The sequence below is a fragment of the Aspergillus undulatus genome (assembly GCF_047715775.1).
Source record: "Aspergillus undulatus strain CBS 261.88 unplaced genomic scaffold BDV17scaffold_92, whole genome shotgun sequence".
Lineage (NCBI taxonomy): Eukaryota > Fungi > Ascomycota > Eurotiomycetes > Eurotiales > Aspergillaceae > Aspergillus > Aspergillus undulatus.
This window is the reverse complement of record NW_027396696.1, coordinates 2,930-24,875: the sequence shown is the minus strand read 5'-3', so window position 1 is coordinate 24,875 and position 21,946 is coordinate 2,930. Positions and strand designations below refer to the sequence as shown.

General features: G+C 51.8%; 8 protein-coding genes across 8 annotated transcripts; 4 read left to right on the top strand and 4 right to left on the bottom strand.

The window, feature by feature from the left end:
• Nucleotides 1–50: 50 nt before the first annotated feature.
• Nucleotides 51–2,204, top strand: BDV17DRAFT_277212 (GTPase GUF1). The gene is made up of 2 exons (XM_073759414.1): nt 51–853; nt 906–2,204. Exons 1-2 carry the CDS (start codon nt 126–128, stop codon nt 2,167–2,169), a joined length of 1,992 nt encoding a protein of 663 aa, XP_073610221.1. The 5' UTR covers nt 51–125; the 3' UTR covers nt 2,170–2,204.
• Nucleotides 2,205–2,398: 194 nt separating this feature from the next.
• On the top strand, nt 2,399–7,120 carry BDV17DRAFT_277211 (DNA-directed RNA polymerase III core subunit RPO31). The gene is made up of 2 exons (XM_073759413.1): nt 2,399–2,692; nt 2,767–7,120. The coding sequence occupies exons 1-2, from the start codon at nt 2,598–2,600 to the stop codon at nt 7,004–7,006; spliced, it is 4,335 nt and encodes a 1,444-aa protein (XP_073610220.1). The 5' UTR covers nt 2,399–2,597; the 3' UTR covers nt 7,007–7,120.
• Nucleotides 7,121–7,301: 181 nt separating this feature from the next.
• Nucleotides 7,302–8,387, top strand: bud32 (serine/threonine protein kinase BUD32). The gene has a single exon (XM_073759412.1). It carries the CDS (start codon nt 7,451–7,453, stop codon nt 8,342–8,344), a length of 894 nt encoding a protein of 297 aa, XP_073610219.1. The 5' UTR covers nt 7,302–7,450; the 3' UTR covers nt 8,345–8,387.
• A 97-nt stretch (nt 8,388–8,484) lies between these two features.
• Nucleotides 8,485–9,570, bottom strand: BDV17DRAFT_296396 (putative gamma-cysteine synthetase regulatory subunit; the record flags this gene model as incomplete). Its single annotated transcript, XM_073763283.1, has 2 exons — nt 8,485–9,439; nt 9,548–9,570. The coding sequence occupies 2 exons, from the start codon at nt 9,568–9,570 to the stop codon at nt 8,485–8,487; spliced, it is 978 nt and encodes a 325-aa protein (XP_073610218.1).
• Nucleotides 9,571–9,795: 225 nt separating this feature from the next.
• BDV17DRAFT_296395 (aldo/keto reductase) lies at nt 9,796–10,962 on the bottom strand (the record flags this gene model as incomplete). Its single annotated transcript, XM_073763282.1, has 6 exons — nt 9,796–9,948; nt 10,025–10,403; nt 10,466–10,647; nt 10,709–10,766; nt 10,830–10,840; nt 10,888–10,962. 6 exons carry the CDS (start codon nt 10,960–10,962, stop codon nt 9,796–9,798), a joined length of 858 nt encoding a protein of 285 aa, XP_073610217.1.
• A 236-nt stretch (nt 10,963–11,198) lies between these two features.
• BDV17DRAFT_277208 (amphiphysin) lies at nt 11,199–12,976 on the bottom strand. The gene is made up of 3 exons (XM_073759411.1): nt 12,605–12,976; nt 11,514–12,536; nt 11,199–11,464 (listed from the first exon to the last, which is right to left on the bottom strand). The coding sequence occupies exons 1-3, from the start codon at nt 12,786–12,788 to the stop codon at nt 11,442–11,444; spliced, it is 1,230 nt and encodes a 409-aa protein (XP_073610216.1). The 5' UTR covers nt 12,789–12,976; the 3' UTR covers nt 11,199–11,441.
• A 660-nt stretch (nt 12,977–13,636) lies between these two features.
• On the bottom strand, nt 13,637–18,192 carry BDV17DRAFT_244004 (uncharacterized protein). The gene is made up of 10 exons (XM_073756010.1): nt 17,383–18,192; nt 17,174–17,334; nt 17,001–17,119; nt 16,446–16,953; nt 15,960–16,062; nt 15,363–15,895; nt 14,928–15,313; nt 14,636–14,877; nt 13,988–14,581; nt 13,637–13,935 (listed from the first exon to the last, which is right to left on the bottom strand). Exons 1-10 carry the CDS (start codon nt 17,953–17,955, stop codon nt 13,846–13,848), a joined length of 3,309 nt encoding a protein of 1,102 aa, XP_073610215.1. The 5' UTR covers nt 17,956–18,192; the 3' UTR covers nt 13,637–13,845.
• A 777-nt stretch (nt 18,193–18,969) lies between these two features.
• sly1 (syntaxin-binding protein) lies at nt 18,970–21,516 on the top strand. Its single transcript, XM_073759410.1, has 4 exons — nt 18,970–19,185; nt 19,248–19,464; nt 19,517–19,899; nt 19,949–21,516. The coding sequence occupies exons 1-4, from the start codon at nt 19,146–19,148 to the stop codon at nt 21,442–21,444; spliced, it is 2,136 nt and encodes a 711-aa protein (XP_073610214.1). The 5' UTR covers nt 18,970–19,145; the 3' UTR covers nt 21,445–21,516.
• Nucleotides 21,517–21,946: the final 430 nt, after the last annotated feature.

Below are 21,946 nucleotides of genomic sequence, written 5' to 3'. Positions count from 1 at the left end.
GACTGGTCACTTCTCCGCAGCCAACTTTTTTGCCGATCAATCTCCGGTGTCTGACCACCACGCACCTCACCTCACCTGTCTACCAGCCCAGCAAGCGTCATTCCCATGCTCCTGCAGCACTCCCAATGCGAGGATGCCTGCAGTTAGCCAGATGGCTGAGCGCGGCTCCGCAATGGCCTGCGTCCAGCCTTCTTAAGGCGCCCCGATCTTCCTTCGCAACGCGGTCTTTCACCACCACTGCTCAATACAATGCCTCAAGGGGTCCGACGAAAGTTCATATGACCGACCTTGAAACGCGAATAGCGGCGATTCCAATTGAACGATACCGAAACTTCTGCATTGTCGCCCACGTTGACCATGGAAAGAGTACGCTCTCCGACCGACTCCTTGAACTCACCGGCACGATTCAATCGGGATCGAACAAGCAAATTCTAGACAAACTCGATGTCGAACGGGAACGAGGAATAACGGTCAAAGCACAGACATGTACGATGATATACAACCATAAAGGGGAAGACTATCTTCTGCATCTAGTTGATACCCCGGGCCACGTCGACTTCCGCGCGGAAGTGTCGCGGAGTTATGCGAGTTGTGGAGGGGCGCTGCTCTTGGTTGATGCTAGTCAAGGCATCCAAGCGCAGACCGTCGCCAACTTCTATCTTGCTTTCGCCCAGGGATTGGAACTGATTCCCGTCATCAACAAGGTCGATCTACCGTCGGCCGAGCCGGAACGTGCTCTCGACCAGCTGCAACAGTCATTCGAACTTGATACGGACGATGCAGTGCTTGTCTCAGCGAAGACAGGATTGAATGTTGAACAATTGCTTCCCACAGTGGTGGAGAAAATTCCTGCGTAAGCCCCTATGTTTTCTCTTCCGGCTTTGCGATATGTTGACAACAGAAAGCCCGGTCGGCGACTGTAAAAAACCTCTACGCATGTTGCTCGTCGATTCTTGGTACGATGCTTACAAAGGCGTGATATGTCTGGTTCGTGTATTCGATGGTGAACTGCGGGCTGGTCAGCAAGTCGTGTCATTTGCAACCGGAATCAAGTACTACGTGGGAGAAGTTGGGATCCAGTATCCGCTCGAAACTCCGCAAACAGTACTTCGTGCAGGCCAAGTCGGATACATTTTCTTCAACCCAGGCATGAAACGGAGCAAGGAAGCTAAAATCGGCGATACTTTCACAACGGTGGGCTCCGAAAAGCTCGTGAAGCCTTTGCCTGGATTTGAGGAGCCCAAGGCAATGGTCTTCGTCGCTGCGTATCCCGTCGACGCGGACCATTTCGAACATCTGGAGGACAGTATCAACCAGCTCGTTCTCAACGATCGAAGCATTACTGTGCAAAAGGAGTCTTCGGAAGCTCTTGGGGCGGGTTTCAGACTTGGGTTTCTCGGGACTCTTCACTGCTCGGTGTTTGAGGATCGCCTTCGCCAGGAGCATGGCGCTAGTATTATCATTACACCACCCAGTGTTCCGGTCAAGGTTGTATGGAAAGATGGAAGAGAAGAGATCATCAACAGCCCAAACAAGTTCCCCGACGAGGATACCGTGCGCATGAAGGTCGCGGAACTGCATGAGCCGTACGTTTTGGCGACCCTGACCTTCCCGGATGAGTATCTCGGCAAAGTCATCGAACTATGCGAAGCGAACCGCGGGGTGCAGAAGAGCTTGGAGTACTTCACGTCAACGCAGGTTATTCTCAAGTATGAGCTCCCCCTGGCGCAACTGGTCGATGATTTCTTCGGCAAGCTCAAGGGTGGTACGAAAGGATACGCGTCTCTGGACTACGAGGAGTCCGCCTGGCAGGCCAGTCATATTGTCAAGCTGCAACTTCTCGTCAACAAAGAACCTGTTGATGCTGTCGCTCGACTCGTCCATTACAGCCAGGTAGACAGGCTGGGAAGGCAGTGGGTGACTAAATTCAAAGAGCATGTCGACCGACAGCTTTTTGAAGTCATCATTCAGGCGGCGGCGGGGCGCAAAGTTGTGGCGCGTGAAACCGTCAAGCCATACCGAAAGGATGTGCTGGCGAAGCTTCATGCCAGTGATGTTAGTCGACGAAGGAAGCTACTAGAGAAGCAAAAGGAGGGGCGGAAGAGGCTCAAGGCCGTTGGAAATGTGGTGATTGAACATAAGGCGTTCCAGGCCTTCCTCTCAAAGTAGCGGTCAGCTACAGTGTAAATTATCTAGAGTCTTGGAATATGTACATTAATGATTTCAATTAGCAACAATAGATATCCAGAATTCCAGTTCAGTCTGATTGTCTGATTATCTGCATTAGTCCGGGGAGCTGGTATAGATGGACAGTCGCTGATTGGCCGAGATGAGGGGAGGCCCTTGAACCGCGAAAAAAGTTTCGTCGCCAACCCCGCCGTCTCCTCCGACTCAAGTCTCTTTCCCACCTTCACCTTCACGGTTTCTCGGCTGACTCTGGACGGTATTCTTTTGCGGTACTAGAAGCCAAATTGACTCTTTGGTATTTGGCCGACCGTACCGCCACCGGTTATTTAAACGAACTGTTCCGAGCGTCGAGCGATCTCCCACTCCGTTGACTCATCTCCGCCCTGCCATGGTCAGTCTTTGACGACGCAATGCAGCCTTTGGAAGGTGTGCAGGCCGACCTGGGCAAGGCCCAGGTCATCGACCGTGTCCCCAAAGTCATCAAGGAGCTGAAATTCGGTGTACTGTAAGTCCCGGTTTATTGCAATTACGCGAGTGTCGCCGCAGCCCGCATAGGCTAACGGCCCGGTTTCTCCGCAGGTCCAACGACGATATTGTCAGCCAAGGCGTGGTGGAAGTCTCCGACCGAAAATTCTACAACCTCGAACATGATCGTGCGGTGGTTCCTCATGGCCCTCTCGACGGGCGCATGGGTATATCGAACAAAACCTCGACCTGTCAGACTTGCGGCGGCGCATTGCAGGTTTGCAACGGCCACTTCGGACATGTGAGGCTTGTCTTGCCCGCGTTTCACGTAGGCTACTTCAAGCGCGTTATTGGGATTCTGCAGGAAATTTGCAAGGAGTGCTCGCATATTCTACTACCTGAGAACGAACGCCGTGCCTTTCTTCGTGAGATGCGCCGCCCGCGGCTGGATAATCTGCGGAAACTGCAGATTGCTAAACGAGTCAACGACCGCTGCCGAAAGACCCGAACTTGCGAAAACTGTGGCGCTGTTAATGGAGTCGTCAAGAAAACAGGAACCAGCTCCCTCAAGATTACTCACGACAAATTCCGTGCTTTCAATGCGTCGACGTCGGTTAAGAAGATCCCACCGCCTAGCAAGATTGTGTTCGACAGGTCGCTTGAAGAAGCTAGGAGTGCGAACGCGGAGGTCGAGAAACACTACAAAAAAGCCCAGGATGATTTGAACGCGCTGCGAGTTCTGAACCTTTTCAAGCGCATCTCGGACAGCGATTGCGAGCTACTAGGACTGGATCCGAAGGAAGCGCGACCGGAGATGTTCCTGTGGCAGTTCATCCCTGCGCCGCCAGTGTGTATCCGTCCGTCCGTCGGACAGGATGCCTCTTCCACGGAAGATGATTTGACGGCCAAGTTGGGAGACATTGTTCAGAGTAACATCAACCTGAAAAACGCACTACTGAAGGGAGCTCCGGTGCAGACCATTATGGAATGCTGGGACTATATGCAGCTACAGATCGCTGTCTACATTAACAGCGATGTGCCAGGACTCAACAAGGCGGACCTTGGTAAACCCATTCGAGGTTTTGTGCAGCGGTTGAAGGGTAAACAGGGTCGATTCCGTGGTAACCTTTCCGGCAAGCGTGTCGATTTCTCCGGGCGTACTGTCATTTCGCCTGATCCCAACCTGCGAGTTGATGAGGTCGCCGTCCCAGAATTAGTCGCAAAGAACATGACGTATCCCGAAGTCGTTTCCAGATATAATAAGGAAAAGTTGCAGCAGAGGGTTCGCAATGGACAGAAGAAGTGGCCCGGTGCCAACTATATCATAAAAAAGGGCAACCCGATGAAGGTCATGCTCAAGTACGGTAACCTCAAGTTCATCGCCGACCAGCTGCAGGAAGGAGACATCGTCGAACGTCATATTGAAGATGGTGATATTGTCCTGTTCAACCGTCAGCCCTCGCTTCACAAACTTAGTATTCTCTCTCACTTTGCCAAAGTCCGCCCTCACCGGACTTTCCGCTTGAACGAGTGTGTTTGCAATCCTTACAATGCCGATTTCGACGGAGATGAAATGAACCTTCATGTGCCTCAAACTGAGGAAGCAAGGACGGAAGCCATGGAATTGATGGGTGTGAAGAATAACCTGGCGACGCCGAAAAACGGAGAGCCCATTATCGGTGCTATCCAAGATTTTATCAGTGCTGCCTATCTGCTCAGCAGCAAGGACAATTTCTATGACCGACGCAGCTTCACACAGATCTGTTTGTATATGCTGGGTCCGCAAACTCGGTTTGACCTTCCAGCGCCTGCGGTACTCAAACCCCAGATGCTCTGGACTGGAAAGCAGGTCTTTAACATTCTGATGCGACCTAACAAAGATGACCCGGTTTTGGTCAACCTAGACGCTGCGTGCAAAACATTCAAGGCCCCGAAGCAAGGACCAAAAGACCTGGACCCTAACGACTCTTGGCTGGTCATTCGAAACTCAGAGGTTATGTGCGGTGTGATGGACAAGTCTACTGTCGGTTCGGGAAAGAAGGACAATGTGTTCTATATTATGCTTCGTGATTACGGCCCGGCTGCTGCAGCTGAGGGTATGAACCGTTTGTCAAAGCTCTCAGCCCGTTGGTTCACAAACATGGGCTTCTCCATCGGAATCACAGACGTATATCCCAGCGAGAAACTGGTACGTTCAAAGAACGACCTGGTTGAAGCAGCATACGCACAGTGTGACGAGGTCATCGCCAAGTACAAAGCTGGAACGCTGGAGAAGTATCCTGGTTGTGACGAACTGCAAACCATGGAGAATCAGCTTTCCGGTATTCTCAGTAAGGTCCGTCAGCAGGCCGGTGACGAGTGTATCGCCCAGCTGAGCAAGTGGAACTCTCCCTTGATCATGGCCACGTCTGGATCTAAAGGTTCCAGTATCAACGTGTCTCAGATGGTTGCCCTCGTCGGTCAACAAATTATCGGTGGTTCTCGTGTTCAAGACGGTTTTCAGGATCGCACGCTCCCTCATTTCCCCAAGAACGCTCGACAGCCCCCATCAAAGGGTTTCGTACGGAACAGTTTCTTCTCCGGTCTTCAGCCATACGAGTTCATCTTCCACGCCATGTCCGGTCGTGAAGGTCTGGTCGATACTGCCGTCAAGACTGCCGAGACTGGTTACATGTCCCGTCGTTTGATGAAGTCGCTGGAAGATCTTTCCACTAATTACGATGACACTGTGCGGAATTCGTCTATGGGAATTGTCCAATTCCAGTACGGAGACGACAAGTTGGATCCTGTGGATATGGAGGGCAAAGCCAAGCCCGTCCACTTCGACCGAACCTTCATTCAAGCTGAGACGACGACGTATAAGAACGACGAACGGAGTCTGTCTCCTGCTGAGATTATGGATGTATGCGAGGAAATGCTATCGAAGGAGCGCGCAAAGCTGGTTAGGAAGGACTTGATGGGTAATGAGCTCGGCTACATGGATCGCACCGACCACGGCATCGACCAGTTCGAGAGTGCTCGTGACTTCCTTGAGTCGATCCAGCAGTACGTGTCGACTAAGGCAGACAGGCTGGTTTCTCGAGGCGGTGACAGCGACCCACAAGACGAGAGGACCATCAAGGGTCTGCACCACACAGGCAAGCTGACCGAAAGGACGCTTCGCAGTTTCATCACGGAATGTTTGACGAAATATAAGAGAGCCCAGGTTGAGCCCGGACATGCCGTGGGTGCTGTCGGTGCCCAGTCCATTGGTGAGCCTGGTACTCAGATGACACTGAAGACTTTCCACTTTGCTGGTGTCGCTGGTATGAGTATCACGCAGGGTGTTCCCCGTATCAAGGAAATTATCAACGCCTCCAAAGAGATCAGTACTCCAGTCATTGCCTGCGAGCTGGTCGAGAAGAAAAACATTGTCGCCGCTCGAATGGCCAAGGGACGGATTGAAAAGACCTTCTTGCGCGATATCATCCACTACGTTCGGGAAACATGGACCGGAAAGGAAGCCTACCTAACCGTCAAGATCAACTGGGACACGATTAGCGCCCTCGAACTCGACCTAACGGTAGGCAAGATTCGCCGCGCCATTGAAAACACCCGCCGCTTCAAGAGCGAAGACCTGAAGCTCCGCTCCACCCGCTCCCACATCCACATCTACATCGACCTCGACCCCGCGAGCAAGGAAAAGCTCTCCAAGACCGAAATCGCCGCAACAAGCGCCGACCCCTTCCTCCGCCTCAAGGCCCTCAAGCGCCTTCTCCCAGACATCCAAGTCCTCGGCCACCCGCAAGCTAACCGCGCAATTATCCGAACCGACGATAAAAGCGACACAAACACGCTTCTTGTCGAAGGGTACGGTCTCCGCCAGTGCATGAACACCGTTGGTATTGACGGTCTGCACACAAAGTCCAACAACGTCATGGAGGCGCGCGACGTCCTCGGTATCGAAGCCGCTCGTACAACCATCATTCAGGAAATCAGCGAGGTCATGAAGGACATGGACATTGACCCGCGTCACATGCAGCTCCTTGCCGACGTCATGACGTACAAGGGTGAAGTCCTCGGTATCACGCGTTTCGGTCTCGCGAAGATGCGTGACTCTGTCCTGCAACTTGCCTCTTTCGAGAAGACCGCAGATCACCTCTTCGATGCTGGTGGTGCGGGTCGCACGGATCTCATCGAGGGTGTCTCGGAGTGTATCATTATGGGTAAGACCGTGTCACTTGGTACCGGAGCGATGGAGGTTGTGCGCAAGTTGAACTTCTATGAAGGCCAGATTGGCGCGAAGAAGACCACTTTTGAGGATGCGTGGAATGATGTCAATCAGGAACGGAAGAGCAAGAAGAGGAAGGTATGATAGTAAAAGTAAAATAGCTAGCATTATGGCGTTTAGCGTTCGTTATTTGTACGATTGGAACGGTTCATGTGGTGGTTAGATCTATTTTGTTAATCAATGGATCTTATGAGTTCTTGACATAAAGTATACCATTCTCAGTTGATCAGGACTAGAAGTTATTTACCTTCAGTTCCGCCAAACTCCTAATTCCTGCATGTACTACAAAATAAGCCAATGGGTTGGTTCGGCCAAGATTGATAACGAGATCAGTTCCCCACCACAAATTTATCTGAGCTTCTTCTTCCCCTCCATTGCCGCAATCTCAACTTTACCACCCCTCCGTTCTAATCCTCGAATCTCCCCAACAATAATCTAAACGACCGTCTATATTCTTACTACTACCATCAAACTTACCTCACTCAATACTCCAGTCACCATTACTACCACCAAACCACCTACGCCAAAATGCCAACAAACCGCCCGCCCCCACCATTCACACACATCCTAACTTCCCCAACAACGTTCACCCCCCTAACACCAATCTACCAAGGCGCCGAAGCGCACCTCTACAAAACAACCTTCCTAAGTCCCACCCAACCCGCCGCGCTGAAAATCCGCCCCTCAAAACCCTACCGCCATCCGATCCTCGATCGCCGACTCACACGGGCTAGGATATTACAGGAGGCGAGGTGTTTGATGAAATTGGTTAAGGAGGGGGTGGATGTTCCCGCGCTACTGGGGCTTGATTGGGAGTTTTCGAGTTCACAGAATGAGAATGGGCAAGCGCAGGCGTCTGGCGGGAGTTGGCTTGTTATGGAATGGATTGAGGGCGCGGTTGTGAGGGTTATTCTTGAGGCGTGGGAGGGGTATATCAAGGGTTTTGAGAGACGGGGAGAAAACCTACCGGAGAAGGACGAGGAAGAGAAGAAAGTTCGTGATCTCATGAGGAGGATTGGGGCCGCTGTGGGCGGGTTACATCGCGCGGGCGTGATCCATGGGGATTTGACGACGAGTAATCTTATGCTCCGCTCTCCATCACACTCACCATCACAATCTGCGTCACAATCTACAGCTACGAACGGGGCAGGGGCTGGAAACGAGGGAGGAGAGTCACCATCTATGGAAGGCGAAGTAGTCATGATTGATTTCGGACTAGCGTCGCAAAGCTCAGCGGATGAGGACCGTGCGGTGGATCTGTATGTTCTTGAGCGGGCGTTTGGGAGCTCGCATCCAAGGACAGAGAGATTCTTCGAGGAGGTGCTTGTTGGGTATAAGGAGAGTTACAAGGGGGCTGTCTCGACGCTTAAGAGGCTTGAGGATGTGAGGATGAGAGGGCGGAAGAGGAGTATGATTGGGTAGTCTGTCTACATAATCTACCTATTTATACCTGTAGGGGTCAGGGACTGGATATATGCATTGAAATGAAATCAAATAAACGCCGCGCTTTTGCTGAAAGAAATCGAAGTGATGTCAAATGCAATGTAGAGAATCAAGTCAAGTCAAGGCTTCACACAACTCCCCACATCCGCCAGCGCAAAATACCCCTTGTTCTCAACAACACCGCGATCCTTAACAACAGCCGTATACTTGACTACCCACTGCGTTTCAATATCCCCTCGCAGACCACTCCCATTCGCATCCGCATCCCCATTCGAGGACGCCAGAATCCCAGCCCCCTTCTCCCCAGCCCCAAGTAACTCCCTCGTCGTCCCAACAGGCAAAACATCATTACAATCATTATGCGTAAGCAACTGAATCCCCTCCTGCTTCGCATAAAGAATCAAACTCTTCGGCACAACACAACAATCCTTCAAGTTAATCTGGTCAACAACCGGCTTAACCCGCGTATGCTCAAGGAACCTCGCGAGCCGCTCCGCGCCAAATTCCGCAACGCCCAACTGCGATATTTTCCCCTGGTCATGCAAAGCCTCCAGGCTCCGCCACGTTTGCACTAGACTCTCGAAGTCGTCGCTGGAATCCTCGCTCCCGTTATCAACCGAATTAACCTCCTCCTCTTCCTCCTCCTCACTATCATCCTCCGCATCGAACAAAATCCCCGGGAACGAAACAATCAGCAGATCAATACTGTCAACATGTAACTCCTTCAGCACAAGCTCAATAGCCTGCTTTGTGTGCGCGCAGCGCCGCGAGACGGGGATGCCGGGGAGGTAGAATAGTTTGACGGTGATGTCGTACTGCGAGCGTTCTTCGGCGAGCCCGCGCGAAGTGAAATCTACGGCGGGGATGTAAAGGGCGTCGGAGGTTTGTTGGGTCCAGGCGGGGAAGGTGTTGGAGTTATTATCTTGGGCGTTGGAGGGAGAGTCTGCGGGAGGGGAAGGCAGGGATTGTTGCGCGGACTGAAAGTTTGCGCGCAGCGAGTTGATGAGTTCGACGTTTGATTTGAAGGTCGTGGGTTGTCGTATTACGGAGGGGCCTCCGGATGTCATTATATTCCTGTAACAAACACATTTGTTAGTTGAGATGTTTTGTCTGGTAGTGATTGAAGGATCAGGGTTGCGATGGTGTAGGGATAGTATAGTGGGGGAAGATTGGATCACGTACGAAGTGGAAAGGATGAGCTTCATGGTTGCGGATGGGTATGCAAATGTCTAGTAAAAGGACACAGTGGTCTATTCAAGATTTCTCGGTGCGCAAGTCTGTTGGCGCTTGACAATGCTGAGAGAAGAAGAGGTGGTGGGGTTGGAGATGTCAAAGTGATCGATTGCTAAGCAGCGCGGCGGGGCCGACCTTATCTATCCATCACGACACCACTATCTATACACAATCGCATCTAGAACGTCTACAACACTTCAATCAAAATCAGTAGTAGGGTCCCAGTCCGTCGGCGAGTACTCCCCCGTATGCAGGATCTTCATTTCCCCCTCCGACAACTCAAAGTCAAACACATCCGCGTTCTCCTCGATACGACTGGGCGTAACGGACTTGGGAAGCGGCACGAAGCCCTGCAGCAGTCACAATTAGCCTTCGTCACCATCCCCAAATAATAACAGGTTAGTATAGAGTATAGAGAAGCCGTACCTTCTGCAACCCCCACCGAATCATAACCTGCGCCGGGCTCTTCCCATACCTCGCACCAATCTCCTTCAGAATCCGCTCCCCCATCCTAGTCCCATGCGCCAGCGGCGAATACGCCTCAACAACAATATTCCTCTTCTGACACCACTCAACTATATCCGAGTGGTCGAGCCAGGGGTGTAACTCCCACTGCCCGATATCAATCTTACTCCCCTGCACGTCGCTGCTAGAGTTAATGTACTCCTCCAATTCCTCGAGGTGATGAACACCGTAGTTCGAGACACCGATGGACTTTGTTTTCCCGGATTTCTGCGCTTCGAAGAGGGCTTTCCATGAGCCCAGTCGGGCGGTTTTGCCGCCGTAGGGGGCGTGCAGGAGGATTCTAATCGATTATTCAGTCAGGCGCAGCTAGGTGAGGTAAGCTTTTGGAGGGTGTCATCATACAAATCGAAATACTCCTGCTCGGCAGTCCGCAGACTACTGTCGATCGCGCGCTTTGTCGCGTTATACCCCATACTCTCGGGCGGAATCTTAGTCGTGAAGAAGATTTCTGAGCGGTCTATACCCGAGCTTGCGATTGCGCGCCCACAGGCCTTCTCGTTGCGGTACATGATTGCTGAGTCGACCTGCGGTGCTTGTCAGATGGACTATTCTTGTGTTCTAGAAGGATATGGAGAGGAATCGAACATGGCGGTATCCTAGACGGAGTGCCTCGCTGGTTGTCTGTTCGGTTTTCGACGATGGGCTGGTTGGTGGCAGTTAGTAAGTTACTCAGGAAGTCTTTGGCGTGAAGAGGGAAATTGATTACATTAGGTACACCTGACTTCGTTAGTGATTGTAAATGGTTGCGGTGGTTAGTTGCTTACGCCGTATCCAATAACGGGAATCACGTGCCCCGAGTTCAGGCGGTATGTAGAACGGAGACTTTTGAGGGCAGTCATCGTGGACGTGAATGATAGGAAGTTAAAAATGCTGGAGGACTGCCACTTGGGGAAAGTTGGAGTATTTATACAGATGAGATCATCGCTGGGGATCTGGTGGGGCAGGCATCAGCAAGTAAAGCCCTCCGGATATTGAACCGATCTTACTGACGGAAAATAATTTGAGCCCTTGGCGATAACTTGAGGGTCGATGCTATCTCGGCGGGGGTGTTTTCTCTCAAGCTGCAGCAAAGATAAGGGGTATTAGCAGCTGGGCTGCGTATGCATTGGTTCGTAGATCAATTGCTAAAAATCTCAAGGTATATATACACGAAGGCGTCGTGCCACATGGGCGATGCAGTGTAAACAAACGAGCGAACAATAGACATCTTTATGCACGTAACGAAAGCCCTGACAGGCTGGTGCGACTCCAAATCCCGAACAGGGCACACTCGCAGAGAATAAGATTAGAAAGCGGTATATTATCTTCGACCAAAGTGCTAATTCAACTGGACATAGTTTGCTGTGACGAATTAGTATAGAACTAAATATTGTCAAATTCAGATGCGTACCTGGGAACTGTCCTTCTCGCCCGTCGACACGACCAGTCCACCACTCGTTTGTGTTGTCCGTCCGCTGCACGATCTCAATGACCTCACCGGCGGAAAAGCTCAGGTCACCGTGAGCCTGTGCTTCATAATCGTACAATGCGGTGACAGTCTCTGCGGCACTGAACCGTGCGGGCTTGGGCTTCGGGGGAGGGGGTGCTGGCTTTTTGGCGGCCGCCGCCGCAAGGGCGCTTCCACTGCTGGAACCAGGAGAGTAGGGAGGCGGTGGATTCTCTACAACGTCAGGATCACTTTGACGACCGAAGCGGCCCTTGTTCTCGGTGGCCAGCTTATCCTTGATGCTAAGCTTCCCTCCAGCTCCGGGTCGGCGACCGCCGGTGGTCTTGTAGTGGACAATCGTAAGTTCTTCCGCACGCTCTTTGGCGTCTCCGCGTTTCACCTCGTACGCTTCTTCGATATCGCGCGTCAGGTCGAAGTAGCCGATGTTTATGTTTTGCATTCTCTCGTGCAACGTGTAGAAGACGTTCAGCTGCATGTAGTAGAAGGACTGGAAGAGCGGTCGGATAAACTCCGCTTCGAGTGCAAAGAGCTTGGGCAATTCTTCCTTGAGCAGATCGTTATAGCCGTTGTACTCTGACGTCGCCTGTTCCACATCACCCTCAGCCTTGTATAGCGCCTTCTCGTCTTTCAGCGACTTGTCCTTCTTATCCTGGAGCTTCTTGAGGGTGGCCCGGTGGCGGTCGTAGTCGAGCTTCTTATGGTCTCGCTTCACGGCTACCTTTCGAATGGCCTTGATCACTTCAAGAAGTTGCTGCGCAGGGCCGACGACGCGCGAGTCAATCATCTCCAGCTCAGGCCCTAGCGACTCCTTCAAGTCCTGCACAATTGCTTCATATTCCTCGCACGCCCGGATACCCTCAGGGTTTCCTTCAATCGTATACGTGCTCGGGTCGGAGGCACGACCTGAAATGGGTTTGTATAATTCCGTCATGGCCTTGGAGAATTCGATTTGGTGGTCCAACATGCCTAGCGGGGTCAATTAGTCGGGTTCACAACGAAGGGAGCCGGGCCAGCTGGAGGCATTTAAAACCCACCATTCACGGCATCGAAGTACTTCTTCGACTCATCATGGAGTTTCTTTGTTTCCTTTTCTAATTCCTGGAATCGGCGCTCCGCGTCGCTGTAGACTGCATCCTTGGTGTTCTCGCCAATGTTGAACCTGGCCTTGAACGTCTGCGGGGCGCGGACAATGCTCTTCTGGAAGCCCTTTAAACTCATCTCGCACCGTGCTGACTCGGGCGTGGCGGATATTCAGATTTAAGGTGAAAGACGTCGATTCGGGTGTTTAAGGACGGAATAGGTACGATGGGTTCAGGAGGATGCGGGAAAGAGGAGAGAGAAGTAGCGTTGGAGGCGCAAGTGGGGGGGGATCGTGAGAACTGGGTGGTTAAGTGGTTTGCTGGTGCCTTGACTGACTTGCACGAGAACCCAAGAACCGCGGGCTGACGCTCCCGGTTAGTTTGTGGCTGAGCCAGAGACCTATGACATAAGAGGGGTATAGTGTGGCTGAGTCCCAGCTCGGCATCTCGTCTCCGCTAAGTCCGACAACTACTGCTAGAACTACTACCACAGAGATCTAGGATAGAAGACACTGGGGAAATGACTGATAACGATCTTTGACACGACCACATAGCTAGACTTTCTGAAATTAAGGAGGAGAAACCAGGAGCAATGCAACCCAGAACACCCGACCAGTGTCGCTTTCCATCCTCTGGAGACATACACTGTACAAGGCTACATGAACAAAGCCAGATAGATAGAAAGAACACCAAAGCAAGGACAATAAAGCCAATTCAAGAACTCGATACCGGCGGAACAACGTTACCGTCTTCCACTACTGTGAGGTACCTAACCTAATGTACAATGCTTGCGCTGCGCTGTCCAGATAACCGATACCGTGTATGACCGAAAGAAAGCCGACCTGGATGCTTGAAACAGAAACTGAAAGAGAACCAGAAGAGGACCCCAGTGCAGTGGAGCAAGGGCAGCGCCGCCCACAACAATAATGATCAGCCCAGTTCCTACCTCCACAGAGAAAATGATGCGTGCGTGTATGGTATGCAAGGAAAGCAAAGGGCGATGCTAAGACAGGTTTTTGCGAAGAAAAGAATGGCAACGAAGCAAAAAAACCAAACGCAACGCCAGAACACCGTCTTGCCGAGTCCGGGTCAACTAGCTGTGGTTTTAGAATGCGAGAAATCATACAATGTTTATAGGCGCAGAACGACAATAATGCATCAGGGTATCACGTTTCATCGAGGTCAAGGTCACGATATCAAAGCGGGTCATGGCGGAATGTACAGTCGTCACCCTTGAGACATCTTCCCTCAGCCCAGTATCGACAAGGGACTAATCCGGCTTTGGGCTAATTGGTCGTTAGTACATAGCAAGACACCAATAGAGTCAGTAAGACTTACGTGTTTCTTGTTCGGAGCGTTCCCTCTGTTCCGCTTCCATCTTTCTTCGTTATCGAAACCGCCGCCAGCTTCACGCATGCGTTTACGCTCCGGGTCCTCATAATGTCCGGTTGACTGGGTTTGAGCCTGAGCCTGAGCCTGGGGAGGAGTGCCACCACCTGCTTGCTGGTTTTGATTCTGCTGGTTCTGGTTGTTGAACTGAGATAAAATCGCAGCGAGATGTGGCGGTATGGCTCCTTGCTGAGGCGGTGTCGAATTCTGAGGTAGTTGTTGTGGTTGCGGCTGCGCCTGCTGTTGACCATAGAGCATAGCCAGAAGCTGTGGGTTAATCGCGGGCGGCTGGGGAATTTGAGGAATTTGCGGCTGCGGCTGCGGTTGTGGTTGCTGCTGGCGGAGCATGTTGATCGTTTGCTCGAGATTGAAAGCGGGGGTTTGAGCTGGTTGAGAAGCTTGAGGTGTAGGAGTTGATTGTTGCTGAACAGGGTTCTGGATAGACTTGAGCAGGTTGAAGACGAGGTTATTCTGCGTGTTCGGCTGGTTTTGGGGAGGCTGAGGCTGAGGCTTGATCATCGCATAGTACCGTTCTTGACGAGCCTACATCCGCTGTTAGAACGAACCGAGTTTCATCATGTAGGAATATAAACGTACCTTGACATGATCTGGCGGCTCTCCGAACGAAAGAATCTCAGGTGCCTTCTCGTCGGTATCCGGTGGAGGGGGCTCCTTGGCAGAAGACGGCACGTCCGCAGGAGAAGTATGGAAGACCATAAGCGTCGTGGCTTCCCGGTGTTCCTGAGCTTGCGCCTCGGGGCTAACAGGCTGCTGCGAGCCTCCGCGTTTGATATGGTTCCCTGCTCGGTCCCCAGCCGGTATGTCGCTATCGTCGATTTCTATACCGGTTAGAACTGAACGCCAGTACCGGAGGTAAACGAGTCCTTACCAGAGAGAGCATAGTACTCGTAAATTTGCTCCTCCTTCATACTACCATCATCATCCTCTTCAAGTTCATCAATGTTCTTATGAAGCTTAAGGATGCTGCCTTCGCCTTTAACGTCTCCTCCTTTCCGAGAACGGTCACTCGGTCCCAGTTCCTCGTCCGGATCGTGAGTAAAGTAGCGAACGTCAGTAAGAGAGTCGTCAGGCTTCCATGTGACACGCAGTTTCCTTCGCGCTTCCTTACGGAGTCTCTTTGCCCGCTCCTCTTCGGTCTCGGGCGTTTTATTCTCCGACGTTTCCTTGGGAGAGGGTTCCTTCTGCTTGTTGAGATCGGCCATGATATCTCCAAAGGAGAACGCTGGTCGAGTGTCTTTCTTTTCCACAGGAGCACTGTCATACTTTAGTAAATAGAACCATTGCACGACCTTGGTCTACTTACCTCTTAGCAGCAGCTGCTGCTGCGGCTCTCTCCGCATTTGACGTTCCTGGTTTTTTCGAAGCCGAGGTCAAACTTCCAAAGAGATTCGTTGGCGGCTTTGGGGCAACAATGTTTGCCTTGGGTTTGGCGGCAGCAGTCCCTGGAGGCTTGTTCTCTTGTCCTGCCTTAGCAGAGCCATTGACCGAGAGGCCGCTGGGTTTCAACCCAGGCTTTGTATTAGACGTAACTACTACTTTCTTTGTAGCTGGCTGCCCGTTGGGCTCTCCATCCCGCGGCCTTTTAGACCCTGAGACGTCTCTACGCGCACCGTCTACAGCTGGAGCACCAGACACCTGCTTGGCCGGCGAGCCTTCCTTTGACCCCGGCTTGCCATTCGCCTGTTTGCGCTTCGTAGATGCAGCAGCATTGTTGAGTATAGTCTGGGCAAGAGATTTCACTTCGGCCCCGCCTTTTTTCACGTATCTCGGGAGCAGTTTTGAGATGTTTGTTTTCAAGAGGACATCCTCATCCACGGTGACGAATCGGGCGAGTAGCTTCCAGCTGATCAGCGAACGATCACAAAAATAACGATAGCTAAGAGGGGTTTTCAAAATTCACCTTCAGAATGTTCAGAGTCAACGTTCCGTCGCTATCTGAAGCTTGATGTCGATCCAAAAGAAACGAATACATGGCCGCGACCGCCATTGGATGTTCGCCCAGCCTAGAATCTTTCTGTCAGCTTTCGAGCTCAGCTCAAGATATTAAAGAGTAGTCAAGGTGGATTAAATCCAGAAGCCTGGGTCGAGGTCTTCCATCTGCAAGCGTTTCGCCAGCTATATGTGGCCTCGCTTCATTCCTTGAGAGAGCGCGTAGAAGAGGTCTTTGCTTGTCTCCTGAAATTCTGCGGGCCAAAGGCGATTTTCACCGGGTGCAGAGTTGAAGGTCACCCTTCTTCTCTAAAGATTCTTTAAAACAGGATATGATGGCAACCATATTAAAGAGATTACATGAGAGATCCTCTCAATTTGTTTCTGACTTCTATGGTCGTGGCGACAATATTCCGAGAATGCAAACGCAAAGTAAAGGAAGGGGATGGAAACATACTTTTCGACTATCGTAGGGTGTCCTTTTTCAAGAGTAGTGCTCGCAACTACATCCATGAGGCGGCGATGGAGAGCAACTTTCTTCCTAAGCTCGGTGGTGTCGCTGGATTCGTCCTTGTTTTCTGCCGATTTCAAAGTTTGTGCCACTTCTTTCCACGCGTCTCTTAGATTTTTGACGACGTCTTTGAATGCTATCAATGCAGCTTTAACTTTGTCGACCTTCGGTCGCCTGTTACGCGGGAACCACACGGCTTGGATCGTATCATATTGTGCGGCAGCTTCGGGCTCACTAGGACGAGTTGGTGGGATAGGTGACGGTTCTTCGGGCTCCAGTACCTCAAGCTCCGAGTCCGATGACTCATAGCTATCTGAGCCTGAAGAAACCGAATCGTTTCCATCCGTCTTCTTGGGAGATGCTTTCTTAGTCGCGGATTGCTTTTTGACGCCCGCTTGTTTTGCTCGTAATGGTGCGGGTTTGGGTATCACAACTGCAGGCGTCGATTTCAGGCCTACCCAGGGTTAATATCTACAAAGCAAACCTTTTTTGCAAACATACCATTCATTGGTTGACCTCCAACCCTCGGAGTTTGACCGGGGACCAAGACGCCATTTATTCCTGATTGGGACATAATCGGCTGCTGTAGTTGTACATTATCCGGGAAATAACTGAACATTCTGATCGAAATATAAGCCTGGAAGTATTGAAAGTGACAAGGTAGTTTGACTTACTTTGGATCCTCCGCAGGGTTTACATAGACAAATTGATTGTTGCTGTGGGAGGTACTTTGGGTCATCGGCTGCGGAGAGTTGATGAACTGCGGGTTGATAGTCTGCTCCGAGATACGCTGTGGGGGTTGTACGAAGTCATTTTGAAAGTTGATTGCAGAGGCCTACATAGTTAGTCCAGCAAAACGAAGCAAACACTTCAAGATGCTTACCGAGGGGTCGTCAGTAAATCCAGGCGGAATGGTGTATTGGGGCACGGAATTCTGGTGCAGTGACCGGTAAGAAGAGGACTGAGGCCGCTGCTGAGCTGGTTGCGGCTGCGGCGAATGAGTTTGTGGAAAGGTGTCGGGAATAGAGATGTGTTGAGGAGCGTAAAAGTTGGAGAAAGAGTATGGTTGGTACTGTGGATTGTCTGGTGTTGGGGCAGCAGCTCTTGAGTCAAAGGTCACCTGACCCTGAGCGTACTGTGGCATCTGGCGATACTGCGCCGGCAACCCAAGCTCCTGTGGTGTTGCAGGGGCAATGGGTTGGTGATGAAGCGGGTTCTGGTGCCATGACTGCGGTGTTGGTGCTGAGTATAGACCATGAGCTTGGTCATGCTGGGAGTGTTGAGAGTGTAACGCTGGATGGTCCCAGCCAATGCCCATGGGCTGCTGCTGTTGCGGCTGCGGAGTTGGTTGTTGCTGGGGAGGGTGTGAATGGTGATGTGAAGGGTCTGGGTTCGCATACGGATCCAGACTGCCCCAGTACTCGGGTGGCAGCGATGCCGGGTTTACTGGGTCCATGATGTCGCAACTCCTCCGCCAGCCCGAATCGGCTTTTAACTTGAAGAATGTAGCGGGATCCAAGTTAAGATACTACTAGCTCGTGGATGCCAAATAGAATCTGGAAGGACAACCTGATTGTCGGTGCCGTCCTTGCCAATGTATTGCCTCGCACGTGCTGCAGACCCGATTAGGAAAGGTCCAGTGCCGCTTTTAGCCACCGGCGAATCGAAGATGCAGCAATTTGATTGGCCGCGACCGGGAGCAACGGCGGCGCAGGGCAGGAACAGCGTCTTGGTGGTGCAGAAAGTGCAAAGATGGATGATCTTGGTGATTCTGTGCGGAGACTCCTCAATGATGCCGTGCTTGAGCAGAGTTAAGGTACACTGCCTTGAGTACGTCGATAGTCCTGTAGTCCTGCGAGTGCGTTCCACGCTGCTGCACGCTTTCCCCGTTCTTATTTTAATAAAAGACCAGATCAAAAGAGCCTTGGGTGATGCACAAGCTGGACAACGCAGTCTTGAACACACCGACCAAGATACTGTTCGTCCAAGTAGATAGACGAATGATAATTCTGTTCCCTTTCTCTTGGGACTCTGTCCTCTTCTCCAGGTATCCTCTTATCCTTGAACCTTCTCTCAACTTGACTCCTTTTTCCAGCTGGTACGACTCAAGCGTACAGTCTGCTAGTCTTGATGCTTCCTTAAAAGAGATGGAAAGAAAGGGCCCTGATCACAGGAGCCAGTCCGAGCTGCGGTTAAACAACATGGTCTTGCGCTTTACGGGGAGGGTTGAGTTGTTAGGGAAGGGGATGGGGGGATGGTGAGTGGTGACGACGGATGGGATGGCTGGGACTGTTCTTGCCGGGTGTAACGGGATTGGTACCTGCCTGCTGGCCCTGCAGCCACGGCTGTTGCACGTGATCTGTTTGCTGCGTTTGTTGCGGGTTGATTGTGGCTTAGCGTGATTACCTCAGCGGGCTCTTCGCAACGGGAAGCTCCCAGAGGAGGCCAAGTGGAGTGTAGATGGAGAGGGCCCTATCTAGACATTGATCTCTCGCCCTGAGTTCGTTTTCTCGTGTTGGAATCTTTCCACTTCACTTTCGTGGCGCGAGTGAGCTATCGCAACCTCACTCTGGTCTCAGTTGCGTACTTGGCGGCATAGGTGACCTCACCTGTCATGAGTATTGGAGCTAGATAAACTAAAGCGCCATGGCATCACAACCTATGTCTCTCCGAGACCGTCAGGTCGGTAGGTTTCTGACATTGCTTTCAATTCTGAACTTTTGACTTTTTATAACTGACGGCGTCCAGCTTCTATCCAGAAAATCCTCAACCTAAACCATGACCCGCATCCCGCGGACGATGCGTCCCACGAAGCTTCCGCGCAAGGCCTCATCTCGACCCCTATACTCAACGAGGATGGCGATCCGATCTGGAAGGTCTTGGTCTTTGACAACCTGGGCCGGGATGTCATTAGCAGTGTGCTCCGGGTCAACGATCTTAGAGCTTGGGGGGTAACCATCCATCTGTACGCGCTACTCCTGCTCTGCCAAGTATAGCGACTGACCAAGTACAAACAGTGGCATTAACTCTACTCGATACCCCATCCCTGACGTCCCCGTTGTCTATCTTGTCGAGCCCACCCCTTCCAACATTCAAGCTATTGCGAGCGATCTCCAACACGGCCTCTACTCCCCCGCCTACGTCAATTTCCTGTCCTCCGTTCCCCGACCTCTTCTCGAAGACTTTGCTTCACAAATCGCAACAACCGGAACCGCCGAGCATATCTCCCAGGTCTATGACCAGTACTTGAACTTTATTGTAGCCGAACCTGATTTGTTCAGTCTCGGGTTAGGGAATGATGCCTACTGGAAGATCAACAGCGCAAAGACAAGCGACGACGACCTTGATGCAATTGTCGATAAGATAGTCAGCGGGCTATTCAGTGTCAGCGTCACAATGGGTATGTTAAACATTGGTCGGGGCTTGATCAAATTGCTAACTAGGGCCAGGTGCCATTCCTATCATCCGATGCCCTAAAGGTGGTGCGGCGGAGCTCATCGCGACGAAACTAGATAGGAAGCTGCGCGATCACATACTCAACTCAAAGGATAACTTGTTTTCGACGAACAGAAAGTCCACGCCCGGCGTTCCTTCGTCCCGACCGGTCTTGGTCATTGTTGACCGCAACGTCGACCTAGTTCCAATGTTCTCTCACTCATGGACCTACCAGTCACTGGTGCAGGATGTCCTCCAGATGAGGCTCAACCGCATAACGGTAGAAACTCCTATAGACGAGTCAAACCCCGCGAGTGCCACCACAAAAAAATCATATGACCTCGGCAGTAACGATTTCTTCTGGAAGCGCAATGCAGGGGCTCCGTTCCCGCATGTAGCTGAGGAGATTGACGCCGAGTTGACACGATACAAGGAGGATGCAACTGAAATCACAAGGAAGACAGGGGCCTCCTCGATCGAGGACCTCCAAAACGACACCACTGCCTCCGCGCAACACCTCAAAGCCGCCATTACCCTTCTCCCCGAGCTCCGAGAACGCAAATCAATCCTTGACATGCACATGAACATAGCCACTGCCCTCCTCAAGGGTATCAAAGACCGTCAACTAGACAACTTCTTCGAGCTCGAGGAAAACATTACCAAACAATCCAAAGCGCAGCTCCTCGAATTAATAAACGACCCATCAAAGGGCACCAACCCCATCGACAAACTCCGAATATTCCTCATCTGGTTCCTAAGTACGGAAACCGAACTCTCCCGCTCCGACATCACCCAGTTCGAAGAAGCCCTCACCCGCACTGGAGTCCAAGACGTCAGCCCGATCGCCTATATCAAGCAAGTCCGCGAACTCACCCGCATGACCATGATGACAACCGCCACCACCGCCGCCCCCCAGCAACAATCCTCCGACCTCTTCCGCGGCTTCTCCTCCCTCTCCAACCGCCTAACAGACCGCATCACATCGGGAGCCTTAGGCGCAAACTTCGACTCCCTCATCTCCGGCGTCAAGAACTTCCTCCCCGCAAACAAAGATCTCACCCTCACAAAAATCACCGAGTCAATCATGGACCCCGCCGCCGCATCAAGCTCCGCCATCGCAAAGACAGAAAACTACCTCTACTTCGACCCCCGGAGCACCAACGCTCGCGGAACAATCCCACCCGCCTCTGCCTCCCGCAACGGGCAACCTGGCTCCGGCTCCTCGTCAGGCCCGGGAACAGGCGCCTCCTTCGGCCAGCGCAGACAAGCCTTCAATGAGGCAATCGTCTTCACTGTCGGCGGCGGAAGTATGGACGAGTACGGTAACCTGCAGGACTGGGTGGCGCGCACGAGCGGGCAGCAAGGGCACGGACAAGATGGCGTCAACAACCGCGCCGCAAACGAGTCGCTTAGCGGGCCAAGACGGAGGGTTGTCTATGGGAGTACGGATCTCATGAACGCGAATGAGTTCTTGACGGAGTCGTTGGCGAAGTTAGGGAGGGAGGGTTAGGTAAGGACAATATCCTTTTTTTTCTTTCATCAGGTCGAGATGAGAGAGGATTGTGTGGAGGGCGGGGGCGCGGGGGAGGTGGTTATGTTTGTTTACATACTTCTACGATAGAATCCTGCGAAGCTCATTGGTCTCCATAGTTTCTTAATACCTATCTTACTTCCATTTCTTCATCCCCTGGTTTACTCGGCTGGCTCGCTTGTGAGTGAATGAAGACAGTATATCTGTTGTTCTTATGTATTAGTACCTAAGTACGATACGAAAATTATCCCCCTGCCACGCTACCTGGTACCTATCTCAGACCAGACTGACAGCAACCTCAGTAACCAACTTGGAAGGCCGACTGGGTAATCAGCGGTAAACTAACAGGGGTAGGGGAGAAGAAGGAAACAAAGAACAAAACTGAGCGCGATATCGAGGGGAGAGTGTGCAATGCAAATGCAACGATTGCGTATGGTGTATCTCGAAGAAACGAAAAAAAAAAAAAAAAAAAAAAAAAAAA